Source organism: Marmota marmota, unplaced genomic scaffold (genome assembly GCF_001458135.2).
Source record: "Marmota marmota marmota unplaced genomic scaffold, marMar, whole genome shotgun sequence".
In the NCBI taxonomy this organism is placed as follows: domain Eukaryota; kingdom Metazoa; phylum Chordata; class Mammalia; order Rodentia; family Sciuridae; genus Marmota; species Marmota marmota.
In genome coordinates, this window is record NW_026000130.1 from 9,111,062 (window position 1) to 9,137,141 (window position 26,080).

Sequence of the window (26,080 nt, forward strand, 5' to 3'; positions counted from 1 at the left end):
AACCACCATTTGACCCAGCTATCCCTCTCCTCGGACTATACCCAAAGGACGTAAAAACAGCATACGACAGGTTCACAGCTACATCAATGTTTATAGCAGCACAATTCATAATAGCTAACTGTGGAGCCAACCTAGATGCCCTTCAGTGGATGAATGGATAAAAAAATGTGATATATATATACAATGAAATTTTACTCGGCATTAAAAGAGAATAAAATCATGGCATTTGCAGGTAAATGGATGGCGTTGCAGAAGATAATGCTAAGTGAAGTTAGCCAATCTCCAAAAAACAAATGTCAAATGTTTTCTCTGATATAAGGAAGCTGACTCATAGTGGAGTAGGGTGGGGGGAGCATGGGAGGATTAGATGAATTATAGATAGGGAAGACCGGTGAGAGGGAAAGGGAAGGGGCAGGGTATTAGCAAGGGCGGTGAAATGTGATGGACATCATTATCCAAAGTACATGTATAAAGACTTGAATTGGGTGTCAACATACTTTATATATAAACAGATATGAAAAATTGTGGTTTATATGTGTAATAAGAACTGTAATGCATTCTGTTATTGTGTATTTAAAAAAATAAAATCAATAAAACTAAAAAAAACTTAAAAATGGTAAACTTTGTTATGCATATTTTACCACAATGAAAAAGAGAAGAAAGGAAGAAATTATATTCCCAGTTGTAACTGTTTCCTTGAATGTTCTGTACCCTGATTTCCTGAAAAAACTTGGAGGAAAACGTTTTTTTGCCTACTGAGAAGCATAAAAATAAACATCTGGAACAAGTATAACCAGTTCAAAACCTCTGTGCTCAGGTCTGTACATCCCATACAGAGGCACAGCAGGTACCCTGCCCCTTGTTACTAGCCTAGAGATGTCACTTGCCTGGGGTGCATGGATCAGATTCATTTCCAACAGCTGGGTCTGGAGGTGCCCCTCAGCTGGGTGATCATTCTTCAAGATGTCCAGCAAGAAGGAAGTACACTGCTGAATTAAACTGTTTTCCATGAAAATGTCCACAATCTACAAAGATCCAAGCCATGTTTTCACTCAGAGAAGGAACTGTTTAATTTTCCTATTGAAACAGTTTTTGAGATAGAATCTCATTTAAAAATTCAGTGATTAGTCCCTTCCTTTGCATTTTCTTATATTTCTGAAATTCAAATAATTCATAGCTATTATTAACCCAAGGGTAATTTTGTGAAATTATAACACCTACGTTATACTCAACAACAGGCCATTTTAATAGAGTGGCTTAAAGGCAGTTGTCTTTATAATACATGGGAGCCCCCAGAATCCGAAGTGATTCAAATAATGTTAATCAAATTGTAAAGGAATTGGGGCTGGGATTTTAGTCAGTGGTAGAGCACTTGTCTAGCAAGTGAGGCACGGGATTCAGTCCTTAGCACCACATAAAAATAAATAAATGAAACAAAGATATTGTGTCCATCCACAACTAAAAAATTTTAAAAAATTGTAAAGGAAGCTAATACCTGGGGTATAGCCCATTCACTATCATTATGTTATTCAGGCACAAGTGGGAAAATGCACATTTACTTAGACACTTACTACAGTTAAACAAATATTAATTTAAAACAATTAATAAAACTTAATAAGAGGTGAAATATAGGTAATAAATTTAGCAACTGTGTAACGTTTTTCATACTTAAAGTATAAGAGGAAATACATATAGTTGGATTTTTTTTTTTTTGGTACTAGGGATGAACCCAGAGGCACTTTACCACTATGTAACATCCCCTAGCCTTTTTTTTTTTTTTTAATTTTGAGACAGGGTCTCACTAAGTTGCTTGGCAATCTTCTTGCCTCAGCTTCCCAAGTCCTTTGGGATTACAAGCATGCACTGCCATGCCTGGAAAAAGTGATTATATATATATATATATATATATATATATATATATATAAATATATATATATATAAATATTTTTATAGTAGATGGACACAATATTTTAATTTTATTTTTATGTGGTGCTGAGGACTGAACCCAGGGCCCCACATGTGACAGGAAAGTTACTCTACCAACTCAGCTACAGCCCCAGCCCAAAAGTTTATATTTTTAAAAAAGTTTAAAAAATATGAAATGTAATCAAGATTTCAACTAGACACTTCTTTCCCATTGAGATCTAAGTAAATTTGGCTCAAACCCCTTATTTCATGATTTCCAAAATATCTGCAGATTCCCAGATGCACAAATCCAATTATAATTGTACATATCATTTCTAGACAGGTTGTTGGTTTTACTGTTCTGCTTTATTACACACTTCTTGAATGTATTTTACTGAAGGTGATTTGAAATGTGTTTATACCTGAATATTAAGTAAGTTATACTAAAACTCAGGGCAATTAGACACCCAGAATATGCAAGTCAGGTGACTTGTCTGCACTTTCCATTGTACAGGTTATTTGTCAGAAAGAAATAATCGGGTAGTAATGGAATGGAATAAGGGATGGAGGGCTACCATTCTTAAATAACATCCTCACATCCTATTACTAATCCCAACAAAAAGAAACAAAATCCTCTAAGTTTGACACACAAATCAATAAATATTGTCAATACTTGAATGACAAGTATTCAAATAATAAAGACAAGCTCTCCTAGTGCATTAGATGTTTTTTAAAACTAAAAGAATAAGAACAAACCAAAAAAATCACTGAATTGTGATAACAGAAAGCCAAATGAAAGGGAATCTTCTTGATGGCTACAAAAAGTCCTACAATATCTCAAACAACCCATATTCACCTGGTTAATGTTGGCCAATGGCTCCTCATCCTGCACTAGCATTTGGGAAAACTGCAGACCCTGTTCTGGACTGATCCTCATCACACTCCTCAGCAAAGAGATCCAGTCTGGGATATAACCAACCTGTAAGTGAGGGAACACCAATCAGGAAAAGTAAGTAAAAATGCTAGGCATTAAAAAAAGTTTATCCTCTAGTTTGGAATTTATGTTTATAAAAAAATGACTATCAACATTAGCATGTATATGTACCACTCCTTTGCCAAATAAAATGTCCAATTAAGTGAAAACTGATCCCATGTATATGAGATGCAATTAACTAAAAAAACAACATGGACCACAGAGAAGTAACCCAGGTTGGTGTGCAGGCACAGCACTAGCAAGTGCTGACAATTTTGACCACATGGGGATAGGATCTGAAACCCCCACAAACACTGATTTGACACACAGATGGTATAGGGGGAAGAAGGATGGAGAAGTAGTAAGAAAAAGATAAAAATTATAAGAAAGCTTCTGACTGTAAAATAAGACAGGAAAATAAAAAAGTGAATAATAAAATATTATTAATATTAATGAATGCCAGATGCTAACAGCAGTACTGATAACTGTTGTATACCAGAGCACTCACCCCACATAGAAGGCATTTTATAAATGACACAATTGACAACCACCCACCTGCACATGAATTATTTGTGCAGTGATGATGAAACATGTATTACCTTTTTGGAATAGAGCACAATTTTTTGGAATTGGCCTGTTTCTGCAAAACACTGGATAACTTTGCTTGGTACATTTGCCCGAAGGTACACACTCAGAGCCAGTATAGGTTCAGCAGTTTTGACCAAATCTCCCAGTTCCTCTGAACACTCTAGCTGTACATGCCAAAAGACAAGACAACATTAGGATTGGAGAAACAGGGCAGCTGCAACCCATTTTTCAAACTATTTTGGGGTTGTGATTTCACCTTATCTTCTTTCAGCCACTTCTCTAAGAGTTGCTTGCGCCCCTGCTGAAGAACTAGCCGGCAAAGCTCTAAAGATTCAAGTTTATTGAGCTGACCCTGGTCAAGCAGGATTCCAAAGTACTGGAGCAAAGGAGAGGCTTGGCCAGGCTGGGCAGGTATACTTTGGAACTTCTGGACTGTATCACAGGTACGTAGAATTCCCTGATAACAAATGAAAATATAGCTTATTTGTAATCACAGGGCAACCCTTCACTCAATTTGCTCATATAAAACAAATTTTTGCCAATGGAATTCTACAGTGACTTGACATGGACAAAAATTCCTCTACTAAAGTTACTGCTTCTACCTCCATCAATAACTAAGTAGAGTGGGTCTAAGTCCTAGGGCAACGTCACATTTTGGATCTTACTTGTACCCTACCAGGCTACAGTGAGAATTAGGCCTCTAACTTGGTCTTGAAGTTCTACACTCACTCAAATTTAAAAAACTTTCAGTCCCATTAGAAATGGTTTGTTTAAGAGCTAGAATTGTGGCTCAGTGGTAGAGCACTTGCCTAGCACATGTGAGGCCTGGGTTTGATCCTCAGCACTACATAAAAATAAATAAATAAAATAAAGGTATTAAAAAATAAAATGGTTTCTTCAAATCCACTTGGAAGACAGGAAGAAATCTTTAGAGGAGAAGTAACTTGAAAACCTTTATTTACTCAGAAGTAAATCCAGTCCCAGGAAAATGTATCCTAAGGAAATAAACCAAACTATTATTCTCTAGAAGAGTGAAGAAAGTCCAGAATAGGACTGTCACTAAATAAAATAGGTATAGTTACCCTATTTTTTATAATTTTATATTTAATGATTAGGTAGTGTCAGTGAAAAATTCAAGTCACCAAAAAACAAAACTGTACCTGAGCTAAGATTCTGGGTAAGAAATATTTATGAACACAGCAATAACAGAAAAACAATAAAGAATAAAATGGTGGAGCAAAATTTTGTGTGTTTCCATTACTGCTATGCCATTAGTAAAACATTTAAAATAATCAAAAAGCACACTAACATAACACTAATATATTCCAATAGTGTAGTGAAATGCTCTCATGTTTTATTTTACCCTCAAGGTTGGGTCCTAAAACTTCAGAATGGCATACAGTGTTCAAGTTTCATTACCTTTGGTGCAGATGCTGCTACTTTGGCGGCTTCAGCATAGTTCCCCTGTGCAAAGAAGGTACTGAATTTTCTCACAAATAACTCCTCTGCCCCTGGCAGGTTACTACGAACAGCCAAACGCAGACCCAGGTCTGGATTCTGAAGCACATTGGTTGCATAATTCACAATGTTTTCTTCCTCAACACAAACTGACAGCACCTGTAAGAACCCACCAAGTGAGACCAGTTCCCCTGGGGGAATGCCCCAGATACACAGTCTGTCACATTCCCTCATGACACTGCAATGTTTGCCAAATTCCCAGACTCATGTTGAGCATGCTTGTGATCTTGGTCCTAACATAAAAAGATGCAAAGGAGCCAGGTTCTTAATGGTAACAAAGTAGAATCACCCAGCAAAGTGATAGCATGGGATTCTATGCAGCTGTTCAAAATACTATGAAAATGTAAAGTCATACAGGCACTGATCATAATGATGTGTTCAGAAATATGCCAAAATGACTTGCTTGATTTTCACTGATGAGTACTCCTTACAATTTTTCTTTTAAGGTAATTTTTAAAAAATTGATTTTCTTCTCTTTTTAACTTTGGTTCAGAAAGGTTAACTTCAACAGCATAGTATCTGCTTTTTCAACCTTCTCCAACTAACAGGTGCTTGATATAAAGATGTACACGGTGCATATTAGAACTGCTGCTCCACTGGCAGATGCTTCACTCAGAATCAATGTTGTGTTAGGAATGGTGCTGGCTGAAGAGAGGAAATGATGATGTGAAGGAGAAGACAGACATGGGTATAAGTTTAATAACAGGAGTTAACTACACCTGATCACAAAGCTCTAGTCCTTACTGAAGGGAAAAGGTGGGAAATTAAACCTCAGAGTTACATACCTGTCCTTTTTTGTTGACACCAATAATCCCAGAGGTTAGTTCATGTGGAACAGTTACAAAGATTGTGTCAGCGCTAATACGGTTCATGTAGATACACACAGCAGACTCTAAATCATACATATGTAGGTAGCCGTACTTTGTGATCAAATATATAACTCCATGTTTAGCTCCAATCTGTAAGAAGGCAGAGTATGATGGGTTGGAAAAAGACAAAGCCACATAAGAAAAAAAGAGCTCATGAATGATAAATGGGATCCCAGAGATTCCATGGCTGAGATCATCAATGGGAGTAATGAAACCCTGAGAAATGGATTTCAAGTTCTTCTCCATGAGACCTAGGTTTATTTTGCCCAATCACTCTCAAACAAAGGTCAAAGAAAATCAGCCTATTCCATATATCTTTCAGGTAGAGACATTCTTTCCCCAGTTTCTTTCCAAACCCCATTAAGCTTCAAGTTCATAAAAGAAGGGGAAAGTTCTGGATAAAGACCCCTAATACTGACTTCACTTTCCAATCTACCTTCCATTTCCACTTACTAACCTTTGCCAAATGCCATCAATAACACACAGGAAAACCTGAAGCTTATTTAAAAATTTAAAGTTATTTAAAAGTATGATACTAGCATAGGAAGTCAGAGAAAAAGGTAACTTGATTGAGAACCTTGAAATAGAATCTATTATGTGTGAGAATGGTAAGTAGCCTAGTAGTGGACTACAAATACTTTAATCAACACATGATATTGATATAACCAGTTAGCTATTTGGGGATGGAGGAGAGAGTAAAGAACTTGGATCATTACCTTACTCTTTAGGTCAAAGTAAATCTCAGATGAGCCAAAGACTTTAAATTAAAAATAATACAATTAAGGGCTGGGGCTGGGGCTCAGTGGTAGAGCACTCGCCTAGCATGCATGAGGAACTGGGTTCGATCCTCAGTACCACATAAAAATAAAATATAAAGATGTTATGCCCCCTATAACTAAAAAAACAAATATTTTAAATAAAAATAATACAATTAAAAGAGTAATAGAAAAAATATGTGTGGCTACTGTGATCATCTTAGGGTACAGAATTATTTTCAAAATATGATAGTAAAGCCACACAAAAATGCAAAATGTATACAAGATGGAATATGTGACCACCTTTTGTTATGACTCGGAAAAATACTTGAAACCCACCAGACACTTTAATAAAAGACTGACAAAAAAATGCAAAGATCATGAAAATTCAATTAATAAGACGCATATGAGAAACCCATTCTGCCTGGACAGAAACCAAGGGAAGAATAAGAAAATCACTGGACACTGTCCAGCTGTAAAGGGCAGCACTGGCAGAAGAAATAATCAGCATGGTCATGAGAGCTGCTGACATGTATATGCCTCTGACACATAATTTATGTCTAAGAATCTATCCTCAGACTTTCTGACTAATGAATAAAGATGTATGAACTGCAAAGTTCCTTGAAGTGATTACAGTAAATCTAAATACACATCAGTGGGACAATTTGAGAGAGGCACAGCACATGCATAGAACAGGTTACCCAAACAATAAAATAAATGTGATTTTACTGACATAGAGCTATCTTTAATATAGTGAGAGAGAGAGTCATAAAGCAGCAAGGCTAGTACAAAACCATTTTTGTAGGAGTCTATTTGAATATATCTGCATGAATGTATGCATATAAAGTTACCTTAAATGGTGGTTACAATTATCAGTCATGGTAGGATTTTAGTTGATATTTAATCCTGCTGTTACATTTGATATTGATGGAAATTGATATAAAACATATCTTTCTATAAGACAGGAAAAAAGCTGATTTCACTTTGGGGGAACAATTACATTCTTCTATCAGGAAACTATTACTAGAAATCTGTCTTATAGAAATGATTATAAATATGAGCAGATATCTGAGAACAGAATAAAAGGAAATAGCTAAGACATGTCCATCTTACATATATACTGAGATCCCAGTTTTGTTCAGAAAAGGTTTATATCTAAGTTATTTACATAATAAGTAATATGATCTTTGGTGTATTTTATATCACATTGGTTTATCTACAGAGGACTGTTTTCTTCTTTATACAGTCTTGTACCACAGTAACTACCTAATTTTTTACAATAAAAGGAGAAAGGCCTAAAAGTTTGGTACAAAAGCTAGAAAAGTCTCATGCTGTCCTGACCTGCTCTGATGAAGGACTTCTATGAGCAGGACTGTTCCTAAAATCATGCACAAAATTGCAGGTTTCTAAATGGGTTTGAATGAATCAGAGATCTGGGGTGAGAAGGATAATGAAACAAACTGCAGATGACAGTTTCCTATAACTTTAGAAAGTGCCAAAATTGACAATTTAGAATGTGAGATATTTAAAGAGCAGCAATCCATACCTGCATAGCCACTGGAAAATCAGTCTGTGCCTCTGGAGGGAAAAACACATCCACAGCTTTCTTTACAAAAGGCTGGTTTCCTGCTGCAGGCTGTCCAACTTCAATTATGTGCAACTAGAAGAAAGATGTTAGTAAATACAAGTAAATGCTCTTGGTGGCAGACGGATACTAAACAAGGCACAGTGGTGAGCAGAGGTACAAGCTCTGTATGACTAAAGCTAAAACATACATTCGAACAACAGAAGACAATTTCTTTATTGAGGTACTTGTGATTAATTACCAACCTGATTCTCACCAACAGAAAGAACTACTGCCAGAAAACCTGAGAATATTTAGTTCCTGGTTAGTTGAATCACTTCTTTCTTCCCTGGGCTTTGGGGCTGACATGAAGCAAACATTCCAACTAGTATCTGCTTCCTATTTCAGTTCTCTCCAATCATTCAGATATAGCCCAGGCTAATGTGAACCGGTTAGTCAATGATATCTCATCTCTGAATGTCAAACTCATGAGACAATCCAACCCACTGTGGTACAGGCCTGAGTCTTTTCAAGGTTATTCAGGGAGATGTAAGAATTATTGTAGAACTTAGAGGAATGTCTGTGGATGAGGAAGTTCCTTCCTCCTTGTATTAGAAAGGTTCTAAATTCTGACTTACATAGGTGCCTTCACCATAAATTTTGTTTGAAGAAGAGGTGCTGGGCTGGGGATGTGGCTCAGCGGTGGAGCCCTCACCTAGCGTGTTCGAGGCCCTAGGTTCGATCCTCAGCAGCACATAAAAAATAAATAAATAAAGGTATTGTTTTACAACTAAAAAATAAATATTAAAAAAAGAAAAAGTGCCAAAGCTAAAACAATCCAGAAAAAAAAAATCACGAGTAGAGTGGATTGGAGACATGACACAACAAGGGTTAGAGGGTGGGTTTCACAGAGGGGGATAGTCTCAATTTGGCCAGCAGAAGGAAAGGAAAGAAGGAAAGGTGGGAAATCCCAAAAAGGCTTGAGTGGAGAGGGGATACACTGAAAGATGGGCTGGCTGATATGTGGGCATGCAAAGGCTAATATAGGTCAGATGAACTTCTTGCACACAGGAAATTTAAGATAAAAGGTAGTTTAGAAAAACTCTGTGGCAAGACCTATTAGTGAAAAGGGTGGAGCAGGTCTGAGGACCTAATAAATGGTCATTTCCTGAGCCAAATGTAAGGTGATAAGAGCATAGTCACTAAAAGCTTAGACAGATATAAGACTTGCTAAAGGTCAGGTGGTAACAAAATTAGAGAGCTATGGTTTCCTGCTTGGGAGTTAAGAAGGACAATGACATTACCAACAGAAGTGGAGGTATGAGAACAAAAGTCAAAGTTTTGGGAAAGCAGAGGGAGAAGGGTGTGATTTTGAACAAGTGACATTTGCCTCTGGGAAGGTTAGCAGTAACTAATATCCAGTAACTGATATCCAGGCAAACTCCAATCCACATGTGGAGACTACTGAGTTACTCTTGTAAAGACAGTTGAACGTAGAAAGAATTCAGGGCAAGGAACCCAGGTTGAGAAGGATACTACACCCTCCCTGTAGCAGGGGAGAGAAACAGCCACAATTTTCTACAATTCTTGGGAGATTTACTGTGTGTGATGGGGGATGCGGGAGCTGAGTGTGACTCAGGTCACTGTGGAAGGGCCTGCCCCAGCAGGTTACTACTATCCCCTCTCCAACCTTGCTTGCTCCCCCAGGAGAGTGCCCATCTGAAATCTGAGTACAGGAGATTGCTGAGCACACCAGGCTTCTAAGTGAACTCATTCTGGAAAGCTCTCATCTCTAGGGAGCTCAGTGGCGCAGATTCTGCTACTAAAATGGAGGCCTGTCCCTCCCCAGTTCCATCTGTGAAAAGATGGTAAGCCTAATTCTGAGGTGATATGGTAGCAAGCTCTTGTACTATATAGCTAAAGCTGGTGTATTTAATTAGCTCTTTTAGCAATGAGGCTGACATTTTACCTGATTCCTACTTTTCTACTAGTTCTCAATTGAGGAAGCATGAAGTATGCTATGCCACAATAACCAAAATATCTAAAGAAGTGTGTTTCAGATGAACAAGTTTAGGAAGCCATATAATGATTTATAACTCATCTTTGGAGAATCCTTTCAGAGCTAATGAACAATCCAAAACAATGATTTCAGGAAGTATTTTTTGACAAGAGTCTTCCAGGAATAAGAACTTTATTTAGAAGCAGTGCCCCACTGTCTCATGAAACCCCAGCAGAATCCCAGGTCTCTCTAATGTCATAAGGTATAGGACACCTCCACACCACTTCCCATGACAGCCTTTCCAAACAGAGTCTGGATATACCCTTTGCTATATAAAAGTCAACTGGTGGGCTGGGGTTGTGGCTCAGCGGTAGAGCATTCGCCTAGCATGTGCAAGGTCCTGGGTTCGATCCTCAGAACCACATAAAAATAAATAAATAAACAAACAAACAAATAAATAAAAGTATTGCAACTAAAAAAAAAAAAAGTCAGCTGGCTCCTGGATACAATCTTGCCTCTCTACAGCTTCCTTGGGACCTCATCCCCATCCCTACCACAACCACCAGGATGGAATCACACCTTAGGTGTGAGAAAGGTATACCTTATGGCAAAGACGGCACTGCAGTGGTTTCACAGCTATCTCTTCCACGAGACTGATGCATGAGAGCAGAAACTGTGCCTCACATCCCTTTAAGGCCCATCTCAGTACAATCTAAGAGGAATTCTAAGGGAAAGGGGCTAAGCTAACTTGAGGTTACTAATTTTATGCCAAGGTTGCTGCCACACTACTGAAATAAATGTTGCATGAGTGGCTCTAAACCCTGCTATGAGTCCTCATTTATACAGGGACCTGCAGGCCATGTCCCACTTTCAATTGTACTCATACAGACTCATGACCCTGATTTCTGACACTTTTCTAGGAGGAAGACAAAGTAGAGTGGATCTTACCTTGCCTCCTGTGGAACTGCGTACAGCAAAGCAGAAGAGAGTGACAGGCTTGGTATTCCCTTCTATCTTGAACTCTGCAAAGGCAGCAGCATGGCCTTCTATGGGTTGTGAAACCTTCCTCTCCACAGAATAGAGCTGCATTGCTCCAACCACACGGTTTTGCTAAGTAAAGATATTTTGTGATGAAAGGAAGAGAAAACAGATAAACAAGCAATTCTGAAAACAAATGTTCCTAAAATGAAAGTCTCATACATTGACTTATTTCCTATAATAAATTATAAATCTACTAGCTATTTAAAATGCATGATACGCCAAGCAAAATCAGTCCCCAAAAGTCAAAGTTGAATGTTTTCTCTGATAAGTGGAAGCTAATCCAAAATAAAGGTAGGGGGAAGAAAGAAGGAGAAGGAGAAGGAGAAGAAGAAGAAAGATCAGTGTAGCAGACAAAGGGAAATAAAGGAAGAGAGGAGGGATGGGATAGACAGTGGAATGAATCTGACCTAAATTTCCTATGTACATATATGAATATACCATAATGGATCTCACCATTGTGTACATCAACAACACATTAATTAAAAAAAAAAACTATAGGTAAGTAGCAGAAAGATCAGTAGAACCGAGGGAAGGACAAAGGGGGAAGGCGAAAGAGGAATTACTGAATTAGAATATTATATCCTGTGCTTTTATAATTATGTTGAAATTAATCCTATTATGTATAACTAAAAAGAACCAATAAAAATAAACACATGATATAACTGAATTTGATGTGGAAAAATGGCTATAAACAATAGTGGCGGGGGGAAGACTAAAAAAGAGCAAGGCAGATAATCCTAATTTGTTAAATATAATGTGCATTTTTGGTATTTTGTGTGTGTGTGTGTGTGTGTGTTTGTGTGTATCTTTTCACAGAAAGTATGTCTTAAAAGCAAAGGCTCCAAAATGTTAATAGTTGTTAAATTGGGGTAATGAGATTATGGACTAATTTTAAAAATGTTTATTTGAAATGTATAAATAACAAAAATTATGTTTAATAAAAATCAGTAAAGCTAATAATCTTTTATAAAATTTAGAACTTATATTTTTCTAGCAAAGAATTTCAGTACATTTATATTTAATGACAAATGCTCAAATTTAGAGTAAATGGTAATGGTACACAAAAGCATCAAAGTTTAAGCTCCTATAATTCAACATTCAAACCTTTGTTTCTGCCAACGAGGCCACCAGGTAGTAGTCTGTAGGAAAAATTCAGATGCTTAGTCTATACCCCCACCTATTCATATTTCCTTAAAATGGGAAAACAAGTCCTCAACTTTTCTCTTTTTAAAAATCTTTTCTGCTGGGCATAGTGGTCATGCCTGTAATCCCAGCATATTGGAAGACTGAGGCAGGAGGATCGCAAGTTCAAAGCCAGTCTCAGCAACTTAGCAAGACCCTATCTCAAAAAGGGCTGGGGATGTGGCTCAGTGGTAAAGCACCTCTGCATTTAATCCCTAGTACCAAAAAGAATCCCAACACATATATTATATTTATATATATGTTTAATATACATTTAACATATAATATATTAAAGTTATTATACAAAGGAAAGAACTCAGTCAAAAAAGACCACATGCTGCCTGACTTTGCACATGAAATATCCAGAATAGGGCAAACTATAGAATCAGAAAGCATACTAGTGGTTACTTGGAGTAGAAGCAATCAGCAGCTAAATAGTGTGTACGCTACCAAAAGAATGAACAAGGAATTTTTAAATGAGATTCAAAAGGACAGGACAAAACTCATGCTCCGCAGGAGACTATGGGAAGATTTTCAGCAATATAGTAAGTTCCAATGCTAAACTGAAGCCAAGAGAAGAGGCAGGACAGAGAGAACCCAAGAGGCTATATGTATGGCTTTTGGACCAATGACCTGCTTCTAATCCTTAGGTTTCTATCAGTTGTCCCCACCTCATTGGGCAGCTGAGAGTAGACTGGCAAATTTGGGTAAAGGCATGTTGAGGACTATGGTAGGTAAGGACTCAAACAACAAATGTAATCCACTTAAAATTCAGTGGCATTTAATACATTCACAATGTCACACCACTAACACTTCTACATAGTTTCAAAACATTTTCATTACCCAAATGAAATCTCTGTACCTATTAAACAATTAGCTCCCAATCCTCCCTACTCATAGCTCCTGACAACCACCGATATGCTTTATGTCTTTATAGAATTATCTTTTCTAAATATTTCATGTGAATGGAATCATAAAATTTATAATCTTTTGCTTCATTTCTTTCACTTAGTGAGGTTTTTTGAGTTTTCTCCATGTTGCAGCATGTATTTTTCACTTCTTTTTTTAGGGCTGGAAAATATTCCACTGTATCCACTTATGTATAAATCATGATTTTTTTAAATTTATTAATCCATTAGTGAACATTTGGGTGTCTCTACCATTTGGCTACCATGAGTATTACTGTTTTGAATATATTTTTCCATTTTTAAAATATTTTTTATTTGTTCTAATTAGTTATACATAGCAGCAGAATACATTTTGACACATCATACATAAATGGAGTATAACTTCTCATTCATCTGGTTGTACACAATGTAGAGTTACACAGGTAATGTAATCATATATGCACATAGGGTAATTATGTCCAATTCATTCTATTATCATTCCTATGCCCATGCCCCTTCCCCTATCTTCACTCCCCTCTGTTTAGTCCAAAATATCTCTATTCTCCCCTTCTTTACTGTGAACTAGCATCTGCATTTCATAGAAAACATTGGGCCTTTGATTCTTTGAGATTGGCTTATTTAGCTTAGCATAATAGTCTCCAGTTCCATCCATTTACCAGCAAATGCCATAATTTCATTCTTCTTTAAAGCTGAGTAATATTCCATTGTGTATATATACCATAGTTTCTTTATCCATTCTGCCGCAGTCCGGCTACAGCAAAATAACCGGGGGGGTGATGAACAACTTGTGTACATTGATACAGCACGAGTGGGAGCCGTTTATTGTAGGACAGGAGGGGTATATATACATTACACACAGCTTATCTTAATTAACATAAACTAGATACAGCAGTCAACCAATAAGGAACCTCCACACTTAATGGCTCGCTGGCGTTACTTCACAAACCACTCCCTCTGGCAAAATGCCAGGCGCCATCTTGACTTGTTTACAGACCCTAACACCATTCATCTGTTGAAGGGCACCTAGGTTGGTTCCGTAGCATAGCTATTTGTGAATTGAGCTCTATAACACTGATGTGACTGTGTCATTGTAGTATGCTGATTTTAAGTCCTTTGGGGATAATCCAGGAGTGGGATGACTGGGTCAAATGATAGTTCCATTACAAGTTTTCTGAGGAATCTCCATACTGCTTTCCATAGCTGTTATTCCAATTTTCAGTCCCACCAGCAATGAATGTATGAGTGTACCTTTTCCCCCACATCCTCACCAACATTTATTGTTGCTTGTATTCTTGATGATTGCCATTCTGACTGGAATGAGATGGAATCTTAGTGTCATTTTGATTTGCATTTTTCTAATTGCTAGAGATGTTGAACATTTTCTTTATATATTTGTTAATCCCTTGTATATCTTCTTTTGAGAAGAGTCTGTTCAGTTCCTTAGCCCATTTATTGATTGGGTTTTTTTTTTTTTTGGTGTTAAGTTTTTTTGAGTTCTTTACATATCCTGGAGATTAATGTTCTATCTGATGTGCATGTAGTAATGATCTTCTCCCACTCTGCAGGCTCTCTCTTCACATTATTGATTCTTTCTTTTGCTGAGAAGAAGCTTTTTAGCTTAAATCCATCCCATTTATTGATTCTAGATTTTATTTCTTGCACTTTTGGAGTCTTGTTAAGGAAGTCAGTTTCTAAGCCAACACAGTGGAGATTTGAGCTTACTTTTTCTTCTGTTAGGTGCAGGATCTCTGTACTAGTGCCTAACTTTGATCCACTTTGATTTTTGTGCAAGGTGAGAGAGAGGGGTTTAATTTTGCTACACATGAATTTCCAGTTTTCCCGGCACCATTTGTTGAAGAGGCTATCTTTTCTCCAATGTATGTTTTTGGTGACTTTGTCTAATATGAGGTAACTCTATTTATGTGTCTTCTATTTTGTACCTGGTCTACGTGTCTGTTTTGGTGCCAATACTATGTCGTTCTTTTACTATGGCTCTGTGATATAGTTTTGTGTTTTTTAAAAATAATTTTTAGTTGTAAATAGACACAATGCCTTTACTTTATTTATTTTTATGTGGTGCCTCACATGTGCTAGGCAAGTGCTCTGCCACTGAGACACAACTCCAGCCCTGTAGTATAGTTTAAGATCTGGAATTGTGATGCTTCCTGCTTCATTTTTTTTGCTAAGGATTGCTTGGATGATAATGGGTCTCTTATTTTTCCAAGTCAATTCATAATTGCTTTTTTATAATTCTATGAAAAATGTCAATGGAATTTTATTAGAAACTGTATTAAATTTGTATAACACTTTTGGTAGTATAGCCATTTTTTTACAATGTTAATTCTGCCTATCCAAGAACATGGGAGATCTTTCCATCTTCTAAAGTCTTCTTTAGAATTTCTTTCTTTACTGTTCTATAGTTTCCATTGTAGAGGTCTTTCAATTCTTTTGTTAGATTGATTCCCAAATATTTTTTAAGGTTATTGTGAATGGAACAGTTTTCCTAATTTCTCTTTCAGTGGATTCTTCACTGATGTACAGGAACACATTTGATTTATGGGTGTTGATTTTCTATCCTGCCGCTTTGCTGAATTCATTATTAGTTCTAGAATGTTTTTGGTGGATTTTTTGGATCCTCTAAATATAGAATCATGTCATTGGCAAATATGATAGTTTGAGTTCTTTTTTTTTTCCTATTTCCATCCCTTCAATTTCTTTCATCTAATTGCTTTGGCTAGAGTTTCAAGGATGATGTTAAATAAATAAAGGAAGGCATCCTTGTCTTGTTCCAGTTCTTAAAGGGAATGCTTTCAATTTTTCTCCATTTAGAATGATTCTAGCCTTGGGTTTAAGATAGATAGCTTTTACAATGTTGAGATATGTTCCTACTATATCTAGTTTTTCTAGTGTTTTGAACATAAAGGGGTGCTGTATTTTGTCAAATTCTTTCTCTGAATCTACTGAGATGATCATATTATTGTTGGTTTAAGTCTGTTAATGAGATGAATTACATTTATTAATTTCTCTGTGTTGTACCAATCTTGCATACTGGGATGAAGCCCACTTGATCATGGTGCACTATCTTTTTAATATATTTTTGCATGCAATTTGCCAGAACTTTATTGAGAATTTTTGCATCTATGTTCATCAGGGATACTGGTCTGAAGTTATAGCTGAACTATGGAACCAACCTAGGTGCTCTTCTAAAGATGAATGAATAAAAAAAACGATATATATGATATATGTCATATATATATATGATGGAATACTACTCAGCCTTAAAGAAGAATGAAATTATGGCATTTGCTGGTAAATGGATGGAGCTGGAAATATCATGCTAAGTAAAATAAGTCAAGTCCCCAAAAACCAAAGGCTAAATGTTCAGATATGCAGATGCTAACACACAATAAATGGGGCAGGGGAAGAGCAGAAGTTCACTGGATTAGGGGAATGAAGGGTTGGGAGGGGGAATGGGAATAAGAAAGATATTAGAATAAATTGGACATAATTTTCCTATGTTCTTATATGAATACAGGACCAGTGTAACTCCACATCATGTACAACCACAGAATGGGAAATTGTACTCCATGTATGTATAATATGTCAAAAATACACTCTTAGTATCATGTATACCTAAAAAGAACAAATTTAAAAAAAGGTCTTTATAATGCAACTTCAATATCTGGGCTTCCTCAGAACAGTTTCTATTGATATTCCTCCCTTCCCCTACAATTTAAGGTAATTAAAAGTTCTTTAAATTTTTTAGAAGTCTATGGAAAACTTGCAGAGTTCTGAGAACATTCACTTTGACAATATTTGCTCATGTAATCATTGTTTTTACGGAGAAGCAGATTTTTAGAGATCCTTACTTCACCAATTCTACTGATGTCCTTTGTATAATATTTTGTGTAGATACAGATTTTCACTTCCCTTTGGTATAACATTAGAAGTAAAAATTCTAGGTCACTTAAAAACTTTATTTAACATTCTGATGAGTTGCCAAACTGTAGCTATGTCATTTTTACATTCTCAACCGTTCCAATTTTTCCACATGCTTGGCAATACTTATTATTTTATATCTTCTGTATTATAGCCATTCTAAGGGATAGCTGACGGTGGTTTTGATTAGTGATTTTGATTAGATTTCCACAATGTCTATAAAGCTGTACCTCTTTTCATGTGCTTTCTGGTCATCTGTGTATCTTCTTCAAGAAATATCTGTTCAGATCATTTGACTATTTTAAAACTGGATTACCTGTCTTATTCTTTTTTATATATCTTTATTTTATTTATTTATTTTTAAGTGGTGCTGAGAACTGAACCCAGTGCCTCACATGCGCTAGGCAAGCACTCTACCACTGAGTTACAACCTCAGCCCCTGACTCTATTCTTGAATTTTAAGAGTTCTTTACATATGTCGAATGAATACTTTTTAAATACATCATCCTGAGATATCTTCTGCAAAAGGTGAGTTGTCTTTTTCACTACCTTGATGGTATTGTCTACATTTAGCACATAAGATTTTACATTCTGATGCAGTCCAACTTTCCAGTTTTTCTTTTGTAACTTGTGCTTTTCGTGTTGTATATAAGAAGGCTCTAATTAGTTCAAGGTCACTGAGATTCATTCTGATGGTCTCTTGTAATATTTTTATAGTTTTGTCTCTTATATTTACTCCCCCCAAGCTCTTACATTTAGTTCCAATCTGTTTTGAGTTAATTTTTGAGTGTGAATAAGAGATTGGGGTCTAAATTCATACTTCTGCATAAAAATCCAGTGTTCCAAACCATTTGTTAAAGAGTATTTCTTCCTTCATTGAATTTTCTGGGCATCATTGTCAAAAATAAACCAACCAGCCAGGCACGGTGGCATTGCTGGTAGTCCCTGGTACTTGGGAGGCTGATTCAGGAATTTGCTTGACCCAGGAGTTTGAGACCAGCCTGGACAACATAGTGAGACCCTATCTCAAAAATAAATAGCTTGGGCATAATGGTGAATGCCTGAAATTCCAGTAACTTGAAAGGATAAGGCAGAAAGATAATGAATTTAAGGCCAGTCTGGACAACTTAGTGACCTAGACCCTATCTCAAAATAAAATTTTAGAAAGGGCTGGGGATGTGGCTCAGAGGTTGGACACTCCTGGGTTCAACTCTCCATACCAAAGTAAATAAATAACCATTAGGGTAAGGTTATAAAATTTCTAGACTCTCAACCCTATTGACCTGAACTGTATGTCAACTAACTGGCAACACACCCTCTTCATTTCTGAAGGTTTATAGCAAGTTTTAAAATTGAAGACAGGTATTACAACTTTGTTGTTTTTGTTTTTCTCCAAAATATTTTTTGGCTATTTGGGGTTCTTTGTAATTTCATGTGATTTTTAGGATTAGCTTATCAATTTATACAAATATATCATGAATATTCTGATAGATACTATGTTGAATTTGTAGATCAATAAGGAAGTTCAGCTGTCTTAAAAGTATTGCTTTTTAATCCATGAACATAGCATGTTTTTACATGTATTTAGATCTTACTTAATTATTTTCAAAAATGTTTATAGTTTTCAGAGTTTTGCACCTTTTTTATTAAATTTACTCTTAAGAGTTTTATTCTTGGTGCTGGGGGTATAGCTCAGTTGGAAGAGTGCTTGTCTCTCAAGCCCAAGGCCCTGGGTTCAATCCCCAGCACCAAAAAAAAAAAAAGAGTTTTATTCTTTATTTTTGGTGCAACAGTGAATAATAATTTATTTATTTATTATTTTTTTTCTTGTTTGAAATGGTGTCTTGCTCTGTTGCTCAGGCTGGTCTTGAATAAATGATCCTCTCCTTTCAGCTTCCTAAGTAGTTAAGATCACAGGCATAGAACACCATACCCAGGCTTCGTTTCATTTTCAGACTGTTCATTATATTTGTGTAGAAATAGAATTTATTTTTGTATATTAACCTTGAATTATGAAATCATGCTGAACTTGTTTATCAGTTCTAATAGTTTTTATTAGATTCCTAAAGGCTTTCAATATAAAAGATCATGTCATCTACAAATAATTTTAATTCTTCCTCTCAAATCTATATGCCTTTTCTTTATCTTGCATAACCTCCCTGGCTATATCCTCTAGTCCAAAGTTGAACAAAAGTGGCAAGAACAGATATCCTTCTTGTTTCTGATCTTAGGGGAAAAGCTTTTAGTCTTTCACTATTAAGATGTTTCACTATTGAGGTGTTTTTTTGTAGATGCCTTTTTAAAAAAATATTTATTTTTTTAGTTGTAGATGGACACAGTACCTTTATTTATTTATTCATTTTTATGTGGTACTGAGGATCGAACCCAGGCCCCTGCATATGCTGGCGAGAGTGCTCTACCGCTGAGCCACAACCCCTGCTCCTGTACATGCCTTTTATTAGGCAGAAATTCCCTTCTATTCCTAGTTTATGGAGCATTTTTAATCTGAAAGTGTGAAATTCTGTCAAAGCTTTTTCCATGTCTTCTAACTACTAGGATTTGTCCTTTATTCTATGAATATTATATTGATTTTTTGATATTAAACTAACCTTGTATTCCTAGGATAAATCTAATTTGATCATGGTGTATAATCCTTTTTATGTCACTAGAGTCAGCTTACTAGTATACTATTGAGGTTTTTATATCTATGTTCATAGGGGCTAGTAGTCTGTGGTTTTCTTGTGATTATCTTTGTCTGATTGCTGGCTTCATAAAATGAGTTGGGACATGTTCCCTTTGGAAAAGTTTATGAAGGGTTAATATTATTTTTTGAATAGTTGATGAATTGCACCAATGGTGCCATATAGACAAGGCTTTGCTTTGTGGATAGCTTTAATTTTTTTTAAAAAATTACTAATTCAGTGTCTTAAACTGTAGGTTTAATTCAGGTTTTCTATCTCTACTTGAGTTGTCTTCAATAATCATATTTTTCTTGGAACTTTCATATAAATTTGTTGGTATACAATGTTTGTAGCATCCCATAGTAATCCTTTTTGCTTTCTTTTTTAAAATTTCATATGGTTTACCTCACTTGTTTTGGTTAAAAAAGAAAGTTTTACTGGATGCAAGTATGCCCATTCATTTATATACTGACTATGCTTGCCTGTATCAAAACTTCAGAGTTGAGTAGTTGTGATAGGGACTATACAGTCCACAAAGCCAAACATTAATTATCTGGCTCTTTATAGTATAAATTTGCTGACCTCTAGCTTAGAATAAAAATCAAAGTTAAGGGGATGAGGTTAGAGTTGCCTAGTATGTGTGAGGCACTGGGTTCAATCTTCAACACCACATAAAATAATAAATAAATAAGTTTTAAAAAATCAAAGTTAAGTCCTCTAGTAGAGCAAAAGGTTGTGAGGAAAGTCTAAATGTTGAGTGAATTTTCAAGTGACTTGCTTAAGGGTATACCTATAATACCAAAGTTAGAAATACCATATAGTTTTATAAGTGTCAGTTCAAAGTTCCATTCCTGCCTTACCCCTCAGACATCACCCTTTATGGGGAAACAAACACCATATTCTGTACAAAGATCCAGGTTCATAGAATAGAGTTCCAAAGTAAAATGTATTCTGAGCAAGTAGGAAAAGAGTAATAAGGCCAAACTGAATAACAGTTTTCTTTCAGTTGAGAGAGGAAAGCAACATAAAAGCCTAAACCCACATAGCTTTCTCAATTGTCTTTTTTTTTTTTGCAATGCTAGGGATTGAATCCAGGACTGAATGTATGCTAGGCAAGTGCTATACCACTGACTACATCCTTAGCCCTCACAATGACTTATGAATAGCAAGACAGGCTATTAGTGAGGGCTCTCCCAGTTCTTTCCTGGCTTCACAAAGGTAGAATGAATCAATTCATCCCTCTTGTGCCCATATCACCTTGAAAATTTACCCTATTAGCATCTTTCATACACATTTTTACCCATATTGGTACTCCCTCACCATTTACCTTAGCAACCTTAGGCTCTGTGTAAAATATGCTCCAATGCAATGCAACCCTCCTCAGCTCTTGCACAAAAAAATATTCCCCATCATCTTTACTATCAGCAACAACTAAACTGTTGTCATCCACCATAATGGCTAGAAATGTCCAAATTATTTCCATAGGAAGCCAAATGTAGAGTTCCCACTTTTAAACAAACAGCTCCACAAATAGCACCTAACAGGGGTTAGTAACTTCATCAAGGATATCATTATAGCTGATAGATTATATAACACAGAAAATATTCTGAGTATAAAATTATTCCTTTCATGGAAAAACCTTGGCAATCATATCCAAACAAGCTCTGTGATGGATAATATCATAATAATGTTATTTCATGTGTAAGTGCAATGGGAACATCCATTATTCCAGATTTGGTGTGGGGTTTCCTACAAAAGTATTGTCATTCCAATTTTACCATTAGACCTGACAATAAGAAATAAATGAGGCTAAATTGAAGCTTTGGGCGAAGTCACTGAAAGGTCCAGAAACTCAAAGCAAATCCTTTAACTTATATCAAAGAACTTACAGATCAAGTGGGAAGATAAATTTGTCAGTACATTGAAGAATTTGCCAAGTTAGAGAAGAAATACTACAACTTTCCCTCTTTTGTTCCCTCTCAAAGACTAATGCCAGGCCATCATTCAATTCTCCTACCTCTGAAAAATATCAAATCTGTCACAAAGTCCTAGTTATTTCACCTCCAAAGTCTCCTCCTCTGTTGGAAATCTCTAATACCACTGCCTCCATCTAACCTATACATCTTCATTTCTCTGTGGGGTTGATGAGTGGAAGAAACTTGCCCCAATGTGGAGAGCAATACTTCCTCCCTCTGTTCTTCACCTTTCTCATTCATGTCTCTACTCTAGGAAAAAAATACAAGGTTTATATCTGCCCACCAACTAGTCTCTCAACCTTCAGTCTTCATGGTTTTCCATTCTCAGCATCACTCACTTGTATCTCACAACACTGTTAAAAAGAAAAATTAATTATATTACTTTTCCTTAAATCTGCTACAGAATTCCTATAAGGCAAGAGCACACACCTCAGTTGGGCCCCCACCTAATTCTCCAGTATTGACCTTCTAGCTGCCTCTATGCATCATATAGATACCAACCACAGTGGATTACTCCAATAAAGAACCATTCTCTTCCATTTCCATATGTATGCACATATTGTTTCTCTTGAAAGTTCACTTTATTTTATTTATTCTTTAGTTGTAATTGGACAAAAAACCTTTATTTTATTTATTTTTATGTGGTGCTGAGGATCAAACCCAGGGCCTCACACGTGCTAGGGGAGTGCTCTACCGCTGAGCCACAACCCTAGCCCTTGAAAGTACACTTTTATAGCTAGCAAAATGCAGATTAAATGCCCCAACTGTTGTGGCCCTCCCTGACTTAAGATACTCTCATGGGGGCTGGGGTTGTGGCTCAGTGGCAGAGCATGTGTGGGGCCTGGGTTCAATCCTCAGCATCACATATAGATAAATAAATAAAGGCGTTGTGACCATCTACAACTAAAAAATATTTTTTAAAAAAAGATACTCTCATGGTTCCCACAGTTCTCTCTTCCAACATTTGACAATTCTCTTATGAACTAGAATTCTGCATACATACCTTACATTTATAGACCAGTCAATATTCAGGATTAGCTATTAAAGATCTATGTCCCAATCAGTGGTAGCACCCTTGCTAGCATTTGCAATGCCCTGGGTTCAATTCCCAGCAACACACACACACACACACACACACACAAACATCTACATTCCCAATACCATATATACTGCAGGCCTCAATTATCTGATGACTTTATTAACTACCAGGAGTGAAAAAGTGGAGGATAGTAATATACCATTTTCATTATAAAAAAACATGAGTGACATTTCATTAAGTCCTTAAAATAGAACTTAAAAGAATGTTTTTTATAAATATATATGCTCTCTTATTTGCTCTATAAAACTCAAAAATTCACTTCTCAAAACTATGCTATACAAACAACAATAAGTGTTGGTGAAGATGTTGGGGAAAAGGCATACTCATACATTGCTGGTGGGACTGCAAATTAGAAAAGCCAATATGGAAAGCAGTATGGAGATTCCTTGGAAAACTGGGAATGAAACCCACTATTTGACCCAACTATCCCACTCCTCGATCTATACTCAAAGGACTTAAAAACAGCATACTACAGGGACACAGACACATCAGTGTTTATAGCAGCACAAATCACAATAGCTAAATTATGGAACCAACCTAGAAGCCCTTCAATAGATGAATGGATAAAGAAACTGTGGTACATATACACAATGGAATTTTACTCAGCATTAAAAGAGAATAAAATCATGGTACTTGCAGGTAAATGGATAGAGTTGGAGAATATCACACTAAGTAAGTAAGTCAATCCCCCAAAACCAAAGGCTGAATGCTTTCTCTAACATGCGGATGCTGATCCAAAATGGGGGTGGGGGAGGATGGGAGGAATGGAGGAACTTTAGATAGGGGAAAGGGGAGGGGATGGGAGGAATAGAGAAACTTTAGATATGGCAAAGGGGAGGGGGGAAGGGAGTGGGCATGAGGTAGGAAAGATGGTGGAATGAGATGGACATCATTACCCTAAGTACATGTATGAAAACACGAATGGTGTGACTATACTTTGTGTACAATCCGAGACATGAAAAATTGTGCTCCATATGTGTACTTTGAATTGAAATGCATTCTGCTGTCATGTATAACAAATTAGAATAAATAAATACATTTTTAAAAATTATGCTAGAAATAGTTTACAGAATAAACATCAGTAACATGATGGAATACAGTAGATAATGGGCCAGATTCCAGTTAGAATTATTTGATTGAAAGTTCGGATTTCTTTGTAATCTATTTCTTTCAGTCTCAGGCCTACTTCTTCTGCCTTATACTTATACCAACCTCAAACAACTTAACCATTCCCGTCTAATGTTAGACCTGTAAGTTCAGCCCCTGAAGCTTACCTGAGCTGAGATGCCAATAAGGAGCAGCCACTTCTGGTATTCATCAGTTCGGTAGTGGATCATCTGGCACCCAGCCAGACTAGCATGCCTATCAAACATCTTCATGGGCTGGGAGTCACCTTCCATGTTCCAGTGGTAGACCACGGTCTCAGTCACCAAGGCAATAGTGTTCACAGAGATCCATTTCCAAAATAACACCTCTTCTGCCATAGTATGAGACTTCATTTTACTCTTCAGCCCAATATTAAAGATTTGAAGAGTCTTCCCAGCTAGTATTTGATATTATAGAGATTAGAGAAAAATAAATTAAAAATAGAAAAGGCAAATTCTTATCCACTTAATTCTGAATCCTTTTAATATTACTCTAAATTGTAATATTTAAGTTAATCTGATTAACAAGAAAAAAGGCTGCCTGAGTAGTAATTGACCATATTTTGATGTCTAAATATTAAAAAGAACTTTCTATACATTAGATTCTTTATTTATTTTTTATTTTTTAGTTGTAGTTGGACCCAATACCTTTATTTTATTTATTTATTTTTATGTGGTACTAAGAATCAAACTCAGGGCCTTGCATGTGCTAGGTGAGTGCTCTGCCACTGAGCCACAACCCCAGCCCTACATTAGATTCTTCTTCAGAAGAATAACAACAAAAAATTAGTTCTATTGAAACAAGAAGCAGTTTTAGATTGGTTTCTTCTAGTTTTAAAACGTGTCTGGGGATGAGGGTGTAGCTCACTGATACATGTACTTAGCATGTGAGAGGCCCTAGGTTCAATCCCCAACACCAAAAATCCCTCCAAAACCAAAACCAACTTTTCTATATTAAGTTAACAAGAACATAAGATATCCTTTATTTTCTTTTACTTATTTATTACTTAAATAGTGCTATTGTTGTCAAATAAAAATTTCTACAATGTTGGAAATATTCTAAATTTGCACTATTCACAGTGGACACTAGATATTTGTGGCTATTATTAGTCATTTGAAATGTATCTAATGAAATGTATCTAATGAAACACATTTCGGGGACAGAGATTTTACTTTTATTTAATTAAACAGTCATGTGGGCAGATAGGACAGCACAATTTTTTTTTAAAATTTATTTCTTACATATGTGACAATAGTGGAATGCATTACATTCATAATTATCCATTCACAGCACAATTTTTCATAACTCTGTATATAAAGTATGTTCACGCCAAATTATGCCATTATACATGAACTCTTTTTTTTGCACTACAATTCTTAATACACTTTTATACCACAATTTATCATATCTCTGTATATAAGGTATGTTAACACGAGATGCATATCTTCATACATGTATTTTTTTTTTAGAGAGAGAGAGAGAGAGAATTTTTAATATTGATTTTTTAGTTTTCGGCAGACACAACATCTTTGTATGTGGTGCTGAGGATCGAACCCGGGCCGCACGCATGCCAGGCGAGCTCGCTTCCGCTTGAGCCACATCCCCAGCCCCGATACATGTATTTTGTGTAATGATGACCATCACCTTCCACTGTCCTTGCTATTCCCCTTCCCACTCCCTTTCCCTCCCACCCCTCTTCCCTATCTAGAGGTAATCTTCCTCCCATGCTCTCCCTCCCTACCCCACTTTGAGTCAACCCCCTTATATCAGAGAAAACATTTGGCATTTGTTTTTTTGGGATTGGCTAACTTCACTTAGCATAATATTCTCTAATGCCATCCATTTACCTGCACATGCCATGATCTTATTCTTTTTTAGTGCTGACTAAAATTCCATTGTGTATAAATTCCACATTTTTTTTTATCCATTCATCCACT

The 26,080-nt window shown here is 36.2% G+C and overlaps 1 protein-coding gene across 5 annotated transcripts in view; it reads right to left on the reverse strand.

Annotated features, from left to right (window-relative positions):
- Cltcl1 (clathrin heavy chain like 1) overlaps window positions 1–26,080 on the reverse strand; it is a 101,278-nt gene that overhangs the window by 53,176 nt on the left and 22,022 nt on the right. For all 5 annotated transcript variants that reach the window (XM_048785130.1, XM_048785128.1, XM_048785129.1 and 2 more), the window contains exons 3-11: window positions 24,272–24,540; window positions 11,120–11,281; window positions 8,155–8,268; window positions 5,770–5,943; window positions 4,886–5,083; window positions 3,723–3,923; window positions 3,478–3,630; window positions 2,762–2,884; window positions 888–1,025 (exon numbers count right to left, since the gene is read on the reverse strand). In XM_048785130.1, coding sequence (XP_048641087.1) covers window positions 888–1,025; window positions 2,762–2,884; window positions 3,478–3,630; window positions 3,723–3,923; window positions 4,886–5,083; window positions 5,770–5,943; window positions 8,155–8,268; window positions 11,120–11,281; window positions 24,272–24,540 — 1,532 coding nt within the window. The remainder of the gene's footprint in view (window positions 1–887; window positions 1,026–2,761; window positions 2,885–3,477; window positions 3,631–3,722; window positions 3,924–4,885; window positions 5,084–5,769; window positions 5,944–8,154; window positions 8,269–11,119; window positions 11,282–24,271; window positions 24,541–26,080) is intronic.